The sequence below is a fragment of the Pelmatolapia mariae genome, linkage group LG2 (assembly GCF_036321145.2).
Source record: "Pelmatolapia mariae isolate MD_Pm_ZW linkage group LG2, Pm_UMD_F_2, whole genome shotgun sequence".
NCBI lineage: Eukaryota > Metazoa > Chordata > Actinopteri > Cichliformes > Cichlidae > Pelmatolapia > Pelmatolapia mariae.
This window is the reverse complement of record NC_086228.1, coordinates 5,360,431-5,375,157: the sequence shown is the minus strand read 5'-3', so window position 1 is coordinate 5,375,157 and position 14,727 is coordinate 5,360,431. Positions and strand designations below refer to the sequence as shown.

General features: G+C 41.5%; 2 protein-coding genes and 1 non-coding gene across 3 annotated transcripts; 1 reads left to right on the top strand and 2 right to left on the bottom strand.

Annotated features, from left to right (window-relative positions):
• The first annotated feature begins 226 nt into the window (after positions 1-226).
• LOC134634909 (gap junction alpha-3 protein-like) lies at positions 227-2,329 on the top strand. Its single transcript, XM_063484372.1, has 2 exons — positions 227-336; positions 1,220-2,329. The coding sequence occupies exon 2, from the start codon at positions 1,244-1,246 to the stop codon at positions 2,327-2,329; it is 1,086 nt and encodes a 361-aa protein (XP_063340442.1). The 5' UTR covers positions 227-336; positions 1,220-1,243.
• Positions 2,330-8,251: 5,922 nt separating this feature from the next.
• vma21 (vacuolar ATPase assembly factor VMA21) lies at positions 8,252-10,308 on the bottom strand. The gene is made up of 3 exons (XM_063484361.1): positions 10,131-10,308; positions 9,786-9,895; positions 8,252-9,210 (listed from the first exon to the last, which is right to left on the bottom strand). The coding sequence occupies exons 1-3, from the start codon at positions 10,190-10,192 to the stop codon at positions 9,071-9,073; spliced, it is 312 nt and encodes a 103-aa protein (XP_063340431.1). The 5' UTR covers positions 10,193-10,308; the 3' UTR covers positions 8,252-9,070.
• Positions 10,309-13,112: 2,804 nt separating this feature from the next.
• Positions 13,113-13,185, bottom strand: trnav-uac (transfer RNA valine (anticodon UAC)). The gene has a single exon. It is a non-coding gene; the product is annotated as a tRNA-Val (tRNA).
• Positions 13,186-14,727: the final 1,542 nt, after the last annotated feature.

The window sequence follows — 14,727 nt, the reverse complement described above, 5'->3', positions numbered from 1 at the left end:
AAGGGAGGGCAGGTTTGTTGGTTGGTTCTTTGGTTGAGTGTGTGTGCATATGTGTGCTGTGGCCGGCTAAAGACCCCTGGGCCTGGATTCTGATTTCTGCGAGAGTTGTATTTGAAGACAGAAGACTGAGTCACTGAGCTTGTCGGCGTGGAACTAAGTTTGTGGCTCGCAAGAGTCTGCTTTTCCTGTCCATTCAAGGGCATTGTTGGGGGTCCTAAGATCAGTGTTGCACTGAGGCCAGTCGGTAAAGCAGTGAGGCCTCATGGACCCTGCCAGACGTGGGAAGCTTTGCCACAGAGGATGTATGAGCTGACACGGTGACTTTCTCCAGTAAATGTGAGTTTTCTGTGATTTTGTTTTTACTTTATGCTTATAGACTGAAATATTTGTTTCTTCAGGAGTTTAAATTATAGTCCTAAACCGAAGTTAACTTATTAATGGTGCATGCTGTGGCCAAATGCTGTAAGTGCAGGTTAACGGCTGTCTTATGTGAGAACAGAAGTTGAAGTTGTTTCACTTCTTTTTCCTCGAATAATGGCATTATTCTTCATTGTAATGTGGGATCTCACACTGTGGGGTGGGGGTCCCATATTTAAATTGCTGTCCAATCTGCGATTGTTGGTGCTGGCTCCCTCAGCGTCAGCCCACCTGCCACATTTCAACACTTGAATTCATCCTCCAGAGCAGCATACCTTCTACTTCCACTCTTACTACTGTATAGACCATTCATCAGAAGCAGAATCTATTTAAAACCTAATGTGTCACAGGAGCTGACAGCTCCAACATTACTCAACTGTTTCTAATTCGCACTTCGACCACATCTGCCCGGTGTTTGATTTCACTTCGTGTGGCTCGTGTTGCCATGGCGTGGGTCATGAAGGCCAGGAGCCACAGAATCATGTCTGAAACCTGCCTTCCTCCTGTCCACACTTGCCAAATATATACCCTCCCAAAGTAAATATAATCCTGTTTGCATCCACGCGGATGAGACCACTACCTGCTCAGTGGCGGTCGCCCAGTTGGACAGTCAGTTAGCAGCTTGGCTCCCGAAAGACTTGGTTGTTCTGATCTCTGCGGAACTTGGTAAGAGAATTTTTAGTCGTCAGGAAGGATGAGGCGTACGCTCAGGATTAGTTTTACTGTAGTCATTTAATCTCTGTTGCTGTGTACAACAGTCTATAGATGAAATGACTGATTTCTGTTTTCAAATCCTCTGTAGTCCTAGATCTGACCTCTCACAGCCATGGGGGATTGGAACCTGTTGGGAAAGCTCCTGGAAAAAGCCCAGGAGCACTCCACTGTCGTGGGGAAGGTGTGGCTCACTGTCCTGTTCATCTTCCGCATCCTGATCCTGAGTGCTGCGACAGAGAAGGTGTGGGGCGACGAGCAGTCGGGCTTCACCTGCGACACCAAGCAGCCCGGTTGCGAGAACGTATGCTATGACATCACTTTCCCCATATCTCACGTCCGGTTCTGGGTGCTGCAGATAATTTTTGTATCCACACCGACTCTGATATACCTGGGGCACATTCTCCATCTAGTCCGGATGGAGGAAAAGCAGAAGGAGAAAGAAAAGGAGAGAGAAAAGGAGCATAGTCATCAATCAGACAAACAGACTCTCATTGTGGATGTGAAGCACAAGAAGGCTCTGATAAGAGACAATAAGGGACGAGTGCGCCTGCAGGGGGAGCTTTTGCGGACATATGTCTTCAATGTGGTCTTCAAGACGCTGTTTGAGGTGGGCTTCATCGTGGCCCAGTACTTTTTGTACGGCTTTGAGCTCAAACCCATGTACACATGTGACAGAACCCCCTGCCCCAATGTGGTTAACTGCTACATATCCCGCCCCACAGAGAAAACCATCTTCATCATCTTCATGCTTGGAGTGGCATCTGTGTCTCTGTTCCTCAACCTCATAGAGATCTACCATCTGGGTTTCACCAAGTGCCGCCAGGGCATCACCTTCAGGAGGCGCAACCAGTCCCATGAGAGTATCTCCAAGGAGCCCGGCGAGACTGCAGTGCCGTTTGCCCCAAGTTACGATGACTACTTCCACGGGCACCACCAAGTCCAGCCCGCTTACCCGCCGGTGCCCTGCTACACCGCGGCCACAGACTCGTCCTTCCACCCCTACCACAGCAAGGCAGCCTACAAACAGAACAAGGACAACTTGGCGGTGGAGAGGAGCAGCAGCAGCAAGCCAGAGGAATGTGACCTGAAAGGAAAGAAGGGAGCAGGATCTGCCCCTGGGTCACCTACGCAGGCCAGGCCTGGCCACAGTGCCAAACACAGCAACAACAAGACTAGAATAGACGATCTGAAGATATGAGGAGGTTTATGTTTCTCTGAGGGGTCTTAAAATGTGCGAGGGGATCATATGTTGCTTGGAAGTGTTCATACATGCCAAACTGACTCCCCTCTTCAAGATGGCACTGCTTTGACTCATTCTGGCTTAGAGGGGAGTAGTATTTACAGGGCACAGAGAGAAGCCTGAAATGGCACCACACAAAAAAACAGCAACAACATTTCTGATAAACTTTCACAATAAAGGAAATTCTGCTTCTTTATATGTGGAGAAACAAAGTTGGATCTCACTTCAGACTGTAGCATTAAATGTTAGATACTAGTCTGTCGCTGCGGCAACAGACTTGTTTTTGTATCTGTGTTTTCTAAGTTGTGTTGACTGGTATGAATCTTTCCACCATTCAGAGAGGGTCTGCTCAGGTTTTCAGTGAGCTCGTCTTTATTTTTCTCAATGTGTGAAAAATCTAGAATTCAGGGCTGGAACTTGCTCAGCACTGACCTGACCTCATTTGTGGAAATCAGATAGGGAGAAAAGTTCAATTTAACTCCCTTTAAATGTTTTGAGGTCATCATCTAGCATAGTTCACTTGCTTAGACTTGAAGTAAGGAGTTGTGCAATACCTGACAATTTATTGGAGGCTTGAACTGCTGTTAGTAATTCCAGAGTGCGCCTCAAAAACAGATATTGCACGGGTCTCAGGAGTTCCCACATTTTTACTGTCTCTTTACTTCTTTTTTTTTTTATTGAGGCAGCCAGAAAGTAGGTAATGGAAAGCATGTTGATTGGTTTATTCTTGTTCATGTCTGGATTTTTGGCGTTTGTTTGCTTTGAAGCACTTGATGACGACCTTGTTTGCAAACCTGCTTGAAATAAATTGTCTTAAATTTGCACTTCAATTTGTGATTTTGAGTCTTTATCACACTGCAGCTATTCATATGTCATAACCCTGGTGATAATACATGAAAACCAGCTGTAATATTGGCACACACAGAAGCTGAAATGCAGCGCAGCTCTGAAGGCTTCTCTTTTGAAAACGATCACACTGTTAACGAACACCGGGTCTCTGAAATTAGGACATGCCACGTGTTGTTTGACTCATCATTTCAACGTGTTTAAAACGGACATGTTGAAGCGAGAATAAACACGTGGAAAGTCTTTCCTGTCTGCGTGTCCCTCGCATGCATATCTTATACTCGTCTGTGCCAAGAAGGCACACATCGCTGGCATGGAAACCTTGAAACTCAAAGCATGTACATCATGAGGAAGCACCCTTGTGACTCAGTGCTTGATGCCTCAAGGAGTTCATCCATCCGTTTTCTTAGCTTATCCATCCGGGTGTCATTGTAGTGTTTTCTAGATTCATCTAAATATCGATAGTACTGATACCAATACTGATATCGGTATGAGATCAATACGAGCATGATAGGATCTTTACTGTGTTTCTATCCTCAGAGTTCAGTATGTAGCCCGCTAAAGTGTGTTAAATAACTATCTTTTTTTATACCTCAAACATGCGCTATAAAAAATGTCTGAACCTTTTCTGTCTTGACTGTCACGTCTGTTTTATTTATAGCCTACAGCACATTTAAACAAAAGTCAACCCAAAGTGCACATTTACATTTTAGGTGTCCATAAAACATTTTAAAAATCATTTCAAAATAAAAGAAAAGTTGAAAGGTGTGATTTGTTGTGTCAAATAGCTTTTGTGGAAATTAAAAATTACAGTGATCATTAAAATATGTTCAGAATTTGCAAACTAATGATGATTCATGATGAAGTCATGACATATTATTCTTCTCTACATAACCTGCCATTATATTATATATTATATGTATATTATATATGTATAAGAGGGCTACAGTTTCTCAGTTTCTATCTGCAATGAGCAAAGACTGGACATACTAGACTATTCTCGTGTCTGTTGTGGTGCCAAGCACAATAGGCTTCACATCCCTCGTGTGTTATTTGTGAAAACACATAATAGTGCAACAGACTAAAGAGTCAGCTTCATCAATCAATAAGTCAGTCTTCAAAAAATATTCCACCCATCTTTGGAAATGAAGATAAAAAAAATGGAGGTGATATTGAAATAAAAATGTAACCATATTTGAGAGAGAAGAAAAAAGATGATGGATGAAGAGAAATGAGTGCACTTTGAAATGAAATCCTTCTGCAGGGCTTCACTTTCACCATCAGATTGTTGAACTGTGATAGAAGATGTCCAGCGTAGCACATTTTTGGACATATTCAGCACATTCTGATAAATTATCTACAACCATAAAAGTTCAGTCTGTTGCATAAAGCATAAATAACCTAAGAGTGGCGCTTTAATCTGTTTCCTGCTTCACAAAAATAAAAGCGTCCATGAAACACATTTCTTGGACAAAACTGCGTTATTTCTAATATCCCGGGAGGTTTTCATAAATGTAGCATGACCGCCAAGGACAACAAAAAATATGGTTATTTTAATTGGGGTGATGGCCCAAAATATTATGCTACTGATTAAAAAGGAATCAAAGCACTTATGTCTGCCATTATATGCGTGTTATTAATACTTTCTTTGCTTCACATGATCTCTGTTTAATATACTATAAGACATTAATGACTAAAAGTATACAGAGGTGTGCTGTGATTGTAAATTGAAAGAATTGCTATATATGACAGCTGGGATAGGCTCTAGCTCAACTGCTTTCCCTGAATTAGAGATGGATGGATGGATGGATGAATGAACAACTGACTGACTGACTGACTGACTGACTTATTTCACTTGAAGGTTTGGCCATTTTCAAATCCCCCAAACACCACAGCAGGATCTTGTTTTTGACTCAGTTCCAGATTTCAGAGACATCCATTGATAGATTTCCTTGTGCACTTAGCATTATTATCCTTTTTAAAGGTCCACTTCCTGTTAAGTTTTGGCTCATGGACAAGTGGCTTTGCATTATATTCAAGCACTCTTTAATGTGATGCAGAATGTACACAGGCGAATCAGTAAATGCTCTATGTCCTGTCCCTGAGTCAGCAAAGCCACCCTGAATCACATTTTCACCGCCATTTTTCACAGCTGGTTTGCAGTTCCGCTACTGAAAAGACAACTTTGGCCTTTTTCAAGCATACTGTTACAGTTAGAGAACATAATAGTTATTATACCTCTATGTTATCTGTAAAAGTGGCTCTTTTTGAGTTTTCCTGAAAGACTTCATATTCTGGTCATCTATTTCTGATTGTAGCTACATGCACTATGACACTACAGCTTGCAAGAGTTACCTACATGAATTTTATGGCTTCATGGAGTCTTCTTGGGGTATATTTAGTGGAAAAATCATTGTTGTTTGGAAACCTAATCTTGAAAATTATTTTCCTTACTATGCAATATTTTATTTGAAGATCTTTGTGGTTTCTTTCTGACCTTAAAGGCATCTAAATAATAGAAACTCGTTCTGAAGGACTTTAGGCAGGTCTGTGGATCTTACCCTGATGTCACAACACGTGTCACATCAGAGAGGACACCAGTGCCTAAACAGGATAGGTTTTTCACTCATTGATGAGCGTCTGGTCATTAGCACCTAATCTAAAAGCGCCTGATGATGAAACTTTAGTCAGTGATTTGAACGTAAGATGGATGTAGAAATCTATGTGACATATCAGTTGTTTCTGATAAATCTAACATGTCCACCCGTAGCTCTATGCACTGAGAATTAAATTGTCTTGAATTCTAAGTTTTAAACACCTACACAGATGAAACTGTGAAATAAAACCTTCTAAAGTGTTGAAACATATCCTGCATCTTCTCAAAAGCGCCTGAGCTGAATTTCATGGGAAATAACAACGCAGACTAACACAATAAAGTGCCTCCTTCGTTGTGTTTAATGGAGGATATGATCTCAAGTGTCCAGATGAGTTATTCTCCTGTCTTACTCTGTTTGCTCCCCAAGGTTTCAGTGTGGTGGACTTTATTTTCCACCAGCTGTAGCGTGGTACTCTACTGCCCTCTTTCTTTACTTTCACTTAAACACCAACACAGCTGCTTGTTTGAGCTTTGCATCTGTTGGGCACGCCATCTGCTGGGCAGGGAAATCTAAGTGAGGGAGGCATCTGACACAATCAGCAGCCACTTCATTAGGTACGTGTTCCTGGTATTGGGTTGAACTCCCCTTTTTGCCTTCAGAGCTGCCTTAATTCTTTGTGACAGAGATTCAACAAGGTGCTGGAAACAGCCCTCAGAGATTGTGGTCCATATTGACACAACAGCATCAGACAAGCTGCTGCATATTTGTCGGCTGCGCGTCCATGATGTGAATCTCCCGCTCCACCACATCACAAAGGCGCTCTGCAGTGGGGCCATTCTCCTCTGACCTCCGGCCACAACAGAGCTGCCGCTCACTGGGCATTTTCTCTTTTTCAGACTGTTGTCCGTAAACCCTAGAGATGGTTGTGTGGAAAATATTCAGATCAGCCCATCTGATGCCAACAACTGTGCAAGGGTCAAATGAGCTAAATCGCTTTCTTTCCCCATCCTGATGCTCGGTTTGAACTTATGTTTGACTAATATTTGTGTTAATGAGCAGCTGAACAGGCGTGTTTAATGAAGTGGCTGAGTGTATGTTCTACCATATGCAGTATGAGCCAATGTAAAGTGCACCAGGAACATTTGTGCTATACATGAGTTGTCTGAACTCCGTTACAGGACAGAGTATACAAAAGAAAATCATCAAGGAGTGCTGACGTGTATCGCTTGTAGCCCTTAGTTTCGATAGCCGCTCAGCTCTCTCTGGCCTGCTTTTCATGTCACTGACACTATGCATTCAACCTGCTAATGTGTGCTAAATGACAAAGAGCCAACAGCAAAGCCTGCCCTTGCCCCATCTTTCTGTTGTTGCAAGGGTAAGCGTATGAAATATCAGCCAAAGGAAGGGGGGGCATCTGATGTTTGCTGACTGAATCGGTCTGATTGCTCGCAGGCCTGTCACCTCATCACCAACACCAGCCTGTTAAACTCACTGCAGGCAGGCTGCACAGCTCCGACTCTGGAGTACAGTGTGGGAGCTACACACACATAAAGCAGTGCTGGTGAGAAGAGGCTCTCATAGTGTGAAGGAAAAAACGAAGAGAAATCAGCTGCTGACATGGTTTCCGAGGCAGAAAACGTTGTTACGGCCAGGCAGCTGTCGGGTCTTATCCCTGCTTCTTTTACTGCGCTGTCTGTGGGAACTGGCTGACCATTTACTGCCACCATGTGACAATTCAGACTCCCTGCAGAGGTCAATAAGGTATCTCCCAGACATGTGAGACAAAGCTTGTTTTATTTTGGCAACCCAATTCTGATGGTTTTCACTACAGTCTTTATCAGGCCTGGGAAAAATCTGGGTCATGTTAATGAGATTTGCAAATGTTTTATTTATTTTATTAAGATATTTTTATGAATTAAATAATCAGTTTCAACAGTTTTCCGTACTGAATGTTAGGATTGGAACTGTTGTGACAATGTGTACAATGTGCTTCTGGGGTGGACTATTAAAGTAAGTTCGTTTACGAGGATGTTTGATCTCTGTGCGCACATTTTTTGGTTAGTTGTGGCTTACGCAACAAATAGTAGGGGAAGTCATGACCTCTTGTGTGATACGGCTCGCTCATCACGCGCAGGCCTTATTCATAAAAATACAACAAAAAACAAACAGTTCATCCAAGATTTAATCAGAGGATTGCGAAAGATAATACTTTAAATGTGATTTTTAATATCACATTTATAGCAGTCTGTTTGTTGTTCTGGTATTAGACCATGTAAAAAACACAGGACGCACACTAGAAACCTGAAAACAAAACTGCGCACTTTATTAAAAATAAAAGATGATTTTGTAGAGAATCAGATTTATTCTTTAACCAAGAACAAATCGTCTCCTTGCATCTTTGTATTTTAAGAAAATACCACTAAAAACAACAAAAATGTACAGTTTCCAGTTTATTTGAACAAGTCGGCACTCACATCTGCATGACGACCAACGTCACTGGCTACATCATCGACACAAAACACAGAAATTTAAATACAGTGTGAATTAGGAACTGACTGCAACACCAAAGTTTCATAATGTCGCCACGCTACGGCACACAAACGCACATCAACTGAAAGAAAACCAAATTTAAACACTCTATTTAAAAGGGTTAACAGATGACTCGATGATATGGTTTGCGTGAAAGTTAAGCACATTATGCGTTTATAATGACGCTGAGGGACATCCTCAAATGTACAAAGACTAAAATGTGATTAAAATAACATGACTTTGAGCTAAATGAAGCATTTTGGAAGCAAATCTTTCATATGCATTAAACATGAGGCAAAGTGTGTGTGCGTGCACACCTGCACACATCAGTCAAAACCCAAGATGCTTTCCTACAAGACAAACTCTTTGCTGAGAAGGGACTTAGAGCACTTAGCCAAATGGCAGCTTATGACAAAGCCTCTTAAAAACCACGGCTGTCCTCTGTTGACAAAAGTAATATTTTCAGAGAAAAAAAGAAAGTCAAGAAGGCGGGCCCGCTGAGGCTGGTGAGCAAGCACACTCAGCAAGCTCCACTCCCCCCCGCCATTGCTGGGGAACACAGAGTAGTTTCAGGCTTTAACCTCAGAGCTCTATTGCAGCTCATTGTAGATGGTCTTACAATGCCCATGACTTGGGAGGGGGTGTGAGGGGAGGGGGGTGGGCTTGGATCCCTCCCCACGTCGGTCGGTCTGTCTCCTCTGGTCTTCTAAGCTGATAAGGATATGCCTTAATCATGTTTGCCCTTGCCTTTAGGCGCGCCTTCGTTCCAGGCCACATAAACAAACAAAGCCAGAACCACATGCACAGCGAGCACCGCAACAATGGCTGCGTAGAAATAACTGTCAGAGCTTGACATCTTCATCGAACCTACGAAACAGAAGCAGAGCGTTAATGGCGATGACCAGAAGCTGCATCACGGAGTTTAAAGTGTCACAAGTCAGGTTTATATTGAGGTGCTAAACACAACTTTCTCTGGCACAGAATGAAACCCAGAAAAATAAAAGCTGCAGTGGCTTGTTATGTCTTGCCATATAAACCTACAGCATCTCTGGTTGTATTCGATTATTGAGGGTGATATTAACCAGTATATTTGTCATTGTGGGTACTGGGGAAGTCGTCAAATGTGATAATTATGGGGGAAAGAGTTCCGATAAATCCCTAGATCCAGAATAAATGCACATTCTCATCTGGATTATCTTTATTATATCATATGAAATGGAAATCTTGGTATGGAATGACAAATACTATGCTAAAAGACTCTTACTATTAGAGCTTAAAGATAAACTGACTGCTCTATTAACCTGTCAGCAGATGACCACTGATCAATAGATTTTAAAATCTGGATGATGTGCTACGTTTACAAAATAAAGTAAAAACCCCAAGAAAATGTGAAAGCAGGAACAGAGTGGAGGTAAGTCCACAATCATCCGGACACACTTCACCTTCAAAGATGTACGCCTTTGATGCGAAATACAGTCCAATGGGCACCGTGACCATGAGGATGGTGAAGAACAGCAGGGTCTTGAGGGCTGAAACCAGGGAGCTTTCATTTCTGCAAAGGAGCACAAGTTCATGAGTCAGCCGGGATCAAACCACACAGCGACGGGGGCTCTGACACGCTGACTACTGATGTTGATATGTACCCTGGTGAAAATTACACCTATGTTCCCGGATTGTGCCACATAAAAGAAAAGTTTCTATGGCAATGAACGGCACCGCAGAGCTCGGATTTTCAGGTCACACAAGTTAGCCGTTAGCTTAGCTAGTTCGTTATACTATTTTCTCACCCTCTGAAATACTGCGGCGGTGGGGCGGAGGCGTCCAGAGATGCTTTCATAGATCCGTCCATTGCTGTACTGTAAATGAAGCGACGCAACGACGAAACTTGTGCGCGAATATTCTCGCGTTTATTCTCTGTAAGCGTTGTGTTGACAGCGCTAAAATCGCTTCTTCCGGGATGGTCACGAGACTGGTCACATGATGAGATTAGACGCCAGATAGTCTCGCGATGACAGAATGTATTTGCCCGAGTAATCTGAGGATATAAAGGCTGGCTTTATCTTTCAGCAACATAAAGCCTCGGACTGTTGACTGCTGTAGAATCATGAGGGTAATTTGCAGCCCAGATGCTGGTAAAAGTAGAATATTCACCACTTTCTGTTTGGGAAAAGTACCTTAAAAGATTCAAGTTCATGACAGTACAAGTATGACTTGTTTTTCCCAGAAAAAGCCTATTCTCCATGCTATGCTGCCAAGTTTTTAGGTTTGCAAAGTTGCATCTGATCAAACCAGAAAGACATCTTGGAAGACGTCTCGATATATGAGATCAAAGTGGAGATCCTTGGCCTATAACGAACACCAGATCTGGTGAAAATCAACAACGCATAACACCTCAAACCAGCTGTCAACTATGGTGATGATTTGAGCTTGTTTTGCATCCACAGGACCTGGGCACCAGTCACGAACTCCTCTGTATACCAAAGTATTCTACAGTTAAATGTGAGGACAGCTAAAGCTTGGTCAAAATTGTAATATACAGCAGAACAATGAGCCAAAACACAGCATCGAATCTACAGCTGCATGGCTTGAAAAGAATCAAGGTGTTGCAATGGCCCACTCAAAGTCCAGACCCAACTATAATGCTGTGGCAGCATCTTAAGAGAGCTGTGCGTATGCCCACAAACTTTTATGCGCTGACACAATGCTGTATAGAAGAGTGGGCCAAAATTCCTCCACAATAATGTGAGAGACTTATATAGTCGTACAGAAAATGATTCCTTCAAGTTATTGCCAATAAAAGCGGTTCTGCAAGCTGTTATGTGAAATCTTAAAATTGCTAATTAAAATGGGTATTGCAATTGTATTAGTTTTAAAAATAGATGTTTTCCTAGCAGGAAGATAGATAAATACAGTCATATAAACAGCACTTCACTGCCCTTCCATTCCCAAAGATATTCTCTGAAAATAGAAGTGGGTGGATTTTAATACGTCATCTATCATTACTTCATTCTTAAATGGAAAAAAATAACATGACATAACATAGCCTCAGTGTCCTCAGTGGCTGTACATGCACAGTTCACATGGTCGGCATGTGTTTGTACACACACTCCTGAATAACACTGCTACACTGTTATCTCCTGTTTAATTGCTGATGTAACAGAAAGCCATTTAGTCCATTCTCAGCAATTTGTGTGGATTTAGTATTGGTGCATTACCTAGGTTTCTGGTCAAAGCGTTCCTCTCTGAGTCTCAGGGAGTGGCACTTTCTGCTCCAGTTGGCTTTTGTTGTTACCAGTTTCACGCTCAGCAGGCTCCTGAAAAACACATTCAGTTTGAAAAGACTCAAAAGAGACGAAAGAGAAGCTCTAAGAAGAATCTAGGGACCCATGTTCTAAATAATCATTTCGCTTTCAGTGGCAATTTCACTCTCAAGTAGTTATCTGAGGGGAGGAAAAAGAAAAGAAAAAAAACTCGCTAAAGACATCAGTGAGTGTGAAGATGCAGCCGATTGTCATGGTGATTCATATTAATTTAAAATCTTCTTGCAGATGAACCAACATGAGCAATTTTAAAAACTGTTTTCTGCCTCTTTTGTTTTGTTAGATTTTGCCCTTTGGGAGACAGAGAGGAAGCACAGGAGAGCGGTTCCTGAATCGATCGTGCGTTCTTGTGTGTAAACTTGTGAAACCAAGTGTATTTCTCGTGAGGTGAACGGGTAAGCCTTGACCTTTATATGTGGAGGAAGGAGGGCGGAGGAATTAGCAGTTTGATGAGATGGCACTGAGGTGTGGCCCCTTTTCCCTGTGTGGCATGAATATTACTGCTCACCTGTGTGGGATGATGATCTCCTGCTGTCTCTCTGTTAATGTCCTGTGTAGTTTATACATCGCTTGCTTATATATAGCGCTTCACCAATTCACCTTTATTCCTTCAGTATCTTATATGATGAGCTTAATTATGATTCTGGTGATTGTAGTGATGACTCACATGGATCAGGTGGCTCGGTTTCGTTCTCATTTTAAAAGCTGTCAATCAACAGCCATCATCCCCAACGTTGAACCGTGCAATAAACCTGTCAGTGTAGTTCATTCACCTCCTGTGCCTTTTTTGTGTGTATGTGCGTGTTTCTGTGTGTCTAACCATACATCCGGTTTTTATCTTCACCTAAAAAACTAGTACAAATCAGCCACTTAATATTTTTTCAGCAGCTCATTCAGACAGTTTTTCATGTCATTCAGCCTGAAACGTAATTTCACGTCACAAATAATAAACTCTTGCCAAAGATTCTGCTTTTCTTTTCTTCCTTTCTTCCTCTTTCGGCAAAAAGGATTCAGTCTGTTGCTTATTTTCAAGAGACTTCACATTTTCTGCAATCTTTTAAGAGTGCTTTTTTTTATTTTTAAATTTCTTCACTTTTCACTTCCATAATGTGTTTTTCGCCCTTGTCTCTCTGTATTCTCTTGGTTCCTCTTCTACTTCCCTTCAACCATTTGAGGTAGAAGGCTGCCCCTCCCTGATCTTGGTTTTCCCAGAGATTTCTTCCTGTTAAAAGGGAGTTCTTCCTTCCCACTGTTGCCAAGTGTCTGCTCATATGAGATTATCTCATTACTGGAGTTTGCGCTGTAATATTTTAGGAAATTTATCTTATGATATAAAGTGCCAGTTTAAAGCAGTTGCTGTTGTAAATTTGCACTGTATAAATAAAATAGATTAGATAAAACTTTATTAATCCCTCGGGTGGGTTCCTATGGGAAATTCAGTAAAGTGAGTGGTTCCACTGGGGCTCGAACCCAGGACCTTCTGTGTGTAAAGCAGACGTGATAACCGCTACACTATAGAACCTCACAAATGGACTAATTACATTAAAAATGTGGTATCAGTATTTGTACACGTTATTGATGTAGGGGTTTGAATGAAAGCATTTTAGTACTTTATAACTTAGCAGCATACCTTCAGAGAGTTAAACTGTCAACAAAATATATTTAAAGGGTTCTACTGCTCTGGAAAAGGGGCCACTCCGGTGTTTTAATCACATGTCATTCAAATATTTATTCTATTATTTTTAAACTTACAGCTTTTCATTATTTAGGTTTTTTATTTTAAATGTGAAAAACATGTCTGCTCTATCATGGCTGGGATAAAGTCCAGCTGTGATGACCCTGAGTTGTGGATGGATGGATGGATGGATTTTTTACCCACAGTCTGAGCCCACTCCAAATTGTGAGAAGATAAATCTGAAGGGTTATGAGGCAACTGATTAAAAAAGAATAGAATAAAAGCATTTTATTTTTTTCTCTATTCTTTCCATTGTAATTTTATACCTTCATGCTTTTTATTATGACACATTCTGAGAAGTTGAGATGATACATCCCTTATCGATGGAACGGCAGGACATCTCATGCTAATCATTACAGTTAGGACCAAGTATAAAATAAACAGTGACCTCTTCTGATAAACAGGTCGTCAGTCAATAATCCGCATCAAAATTCCTTCATCTAAACATGCTGGACTTATATTTTCCCTGGAAGCACATGAAAAACTGGAAATTAATTAGATGGTTTATTGCAGTGAGCTTAGGGTATAGACCATAAACCACACAAGATGGAGTCAGTACAGTCACTAGACGCACATGTTCACCCCGTCATGGTGGGATTACGAATTTTAATAAAACAACCAGGTCTAAAATAGAAGCCTGACAAAACTCGTGTTCTCAGTGGAATACGAGCCTGTAGATTTGGTCTGTAGGCGTCTTTAATTGGAAGTTCATTTGAAGGTTGCCCTTCAAATGAATCTTGACCTCTGACCTTCTGGAAGTATTTCTCATGGCCCCCTGTGTCTGGACTCCCCAGGCTATTTGGACTTCACGTCTCACCAACAGTCAATGCCAAACATGAGGCCCCCTACATTCCACACCTGTTGTTTAGACCAAGCTACACAGTCTCCTTAACAACAAGTAAGAATGAAACAGCTTTCCTGTTTGTGCAGCTCCTGATGTTGTTTAGGATTGTTGTTGGAACACAGTCATGTCAGGAAGCACTAGGAATTTATTTCACGTATTATTTCACATGATGTATCAAACAGTGGAATGCTGGTTACTTTATAACTGAATATTTTACATTAAAAATAAATGTGTGTTTGATTAAATATAGTAGCTTCTTTTTTCTGCCTTGGAACCACTTAAAAAAAACCCATAACATTAAAAGGAAATGATCAGGCTCTTTTAAAACAAAGGAAAATGTAAACGAAGACTTTTAGAACAGTTTCACCCAGACTCAGCTCTATATAGATCTACTCTATATAGAGCTACTCTATATGGACAAAAGTCACCTACACATTACACCTGCAGGACCAGATGTAGCTGAAAAAGGTATTCCAGTCTATAGA

What these genes read in the sequence shown, in the direction of transcription:
- vma21 (XM_063484361.1), bottom strand. Translation starts at nt 10,192, where the DNA reads ATGGACGGATCTATGAAAGCATCTCTGGACGCCTCCGCCCCACCGCCG. An exon ending in CCGCCGCAGTATTTCAGAGG is followed by an intron (nt 9,896 to 10,130) that starts GTGAGAAAATAG and finishes GCTCCTTTGCAG; the next exon opens with AAATGAAAGCTCCCTGGTTT. An exon ending in AAAGGCGTACATCTTTGAAG is followed by an intron (nt 9,211 to 9,785) that starts GTGAAGTGTGTC and finishes TCTGTTTCGTAG; the next exon opens with GTTCGATGAAGATGTCAAGC.
- LOC134634909 (XM_063484372.1), top strand. Translation starts at nt 1,244, where the DNA reads ATGGGGGATTGGAACCTGTTGGGAAAGCTCCTGGAAAAAGCCCAGGAG.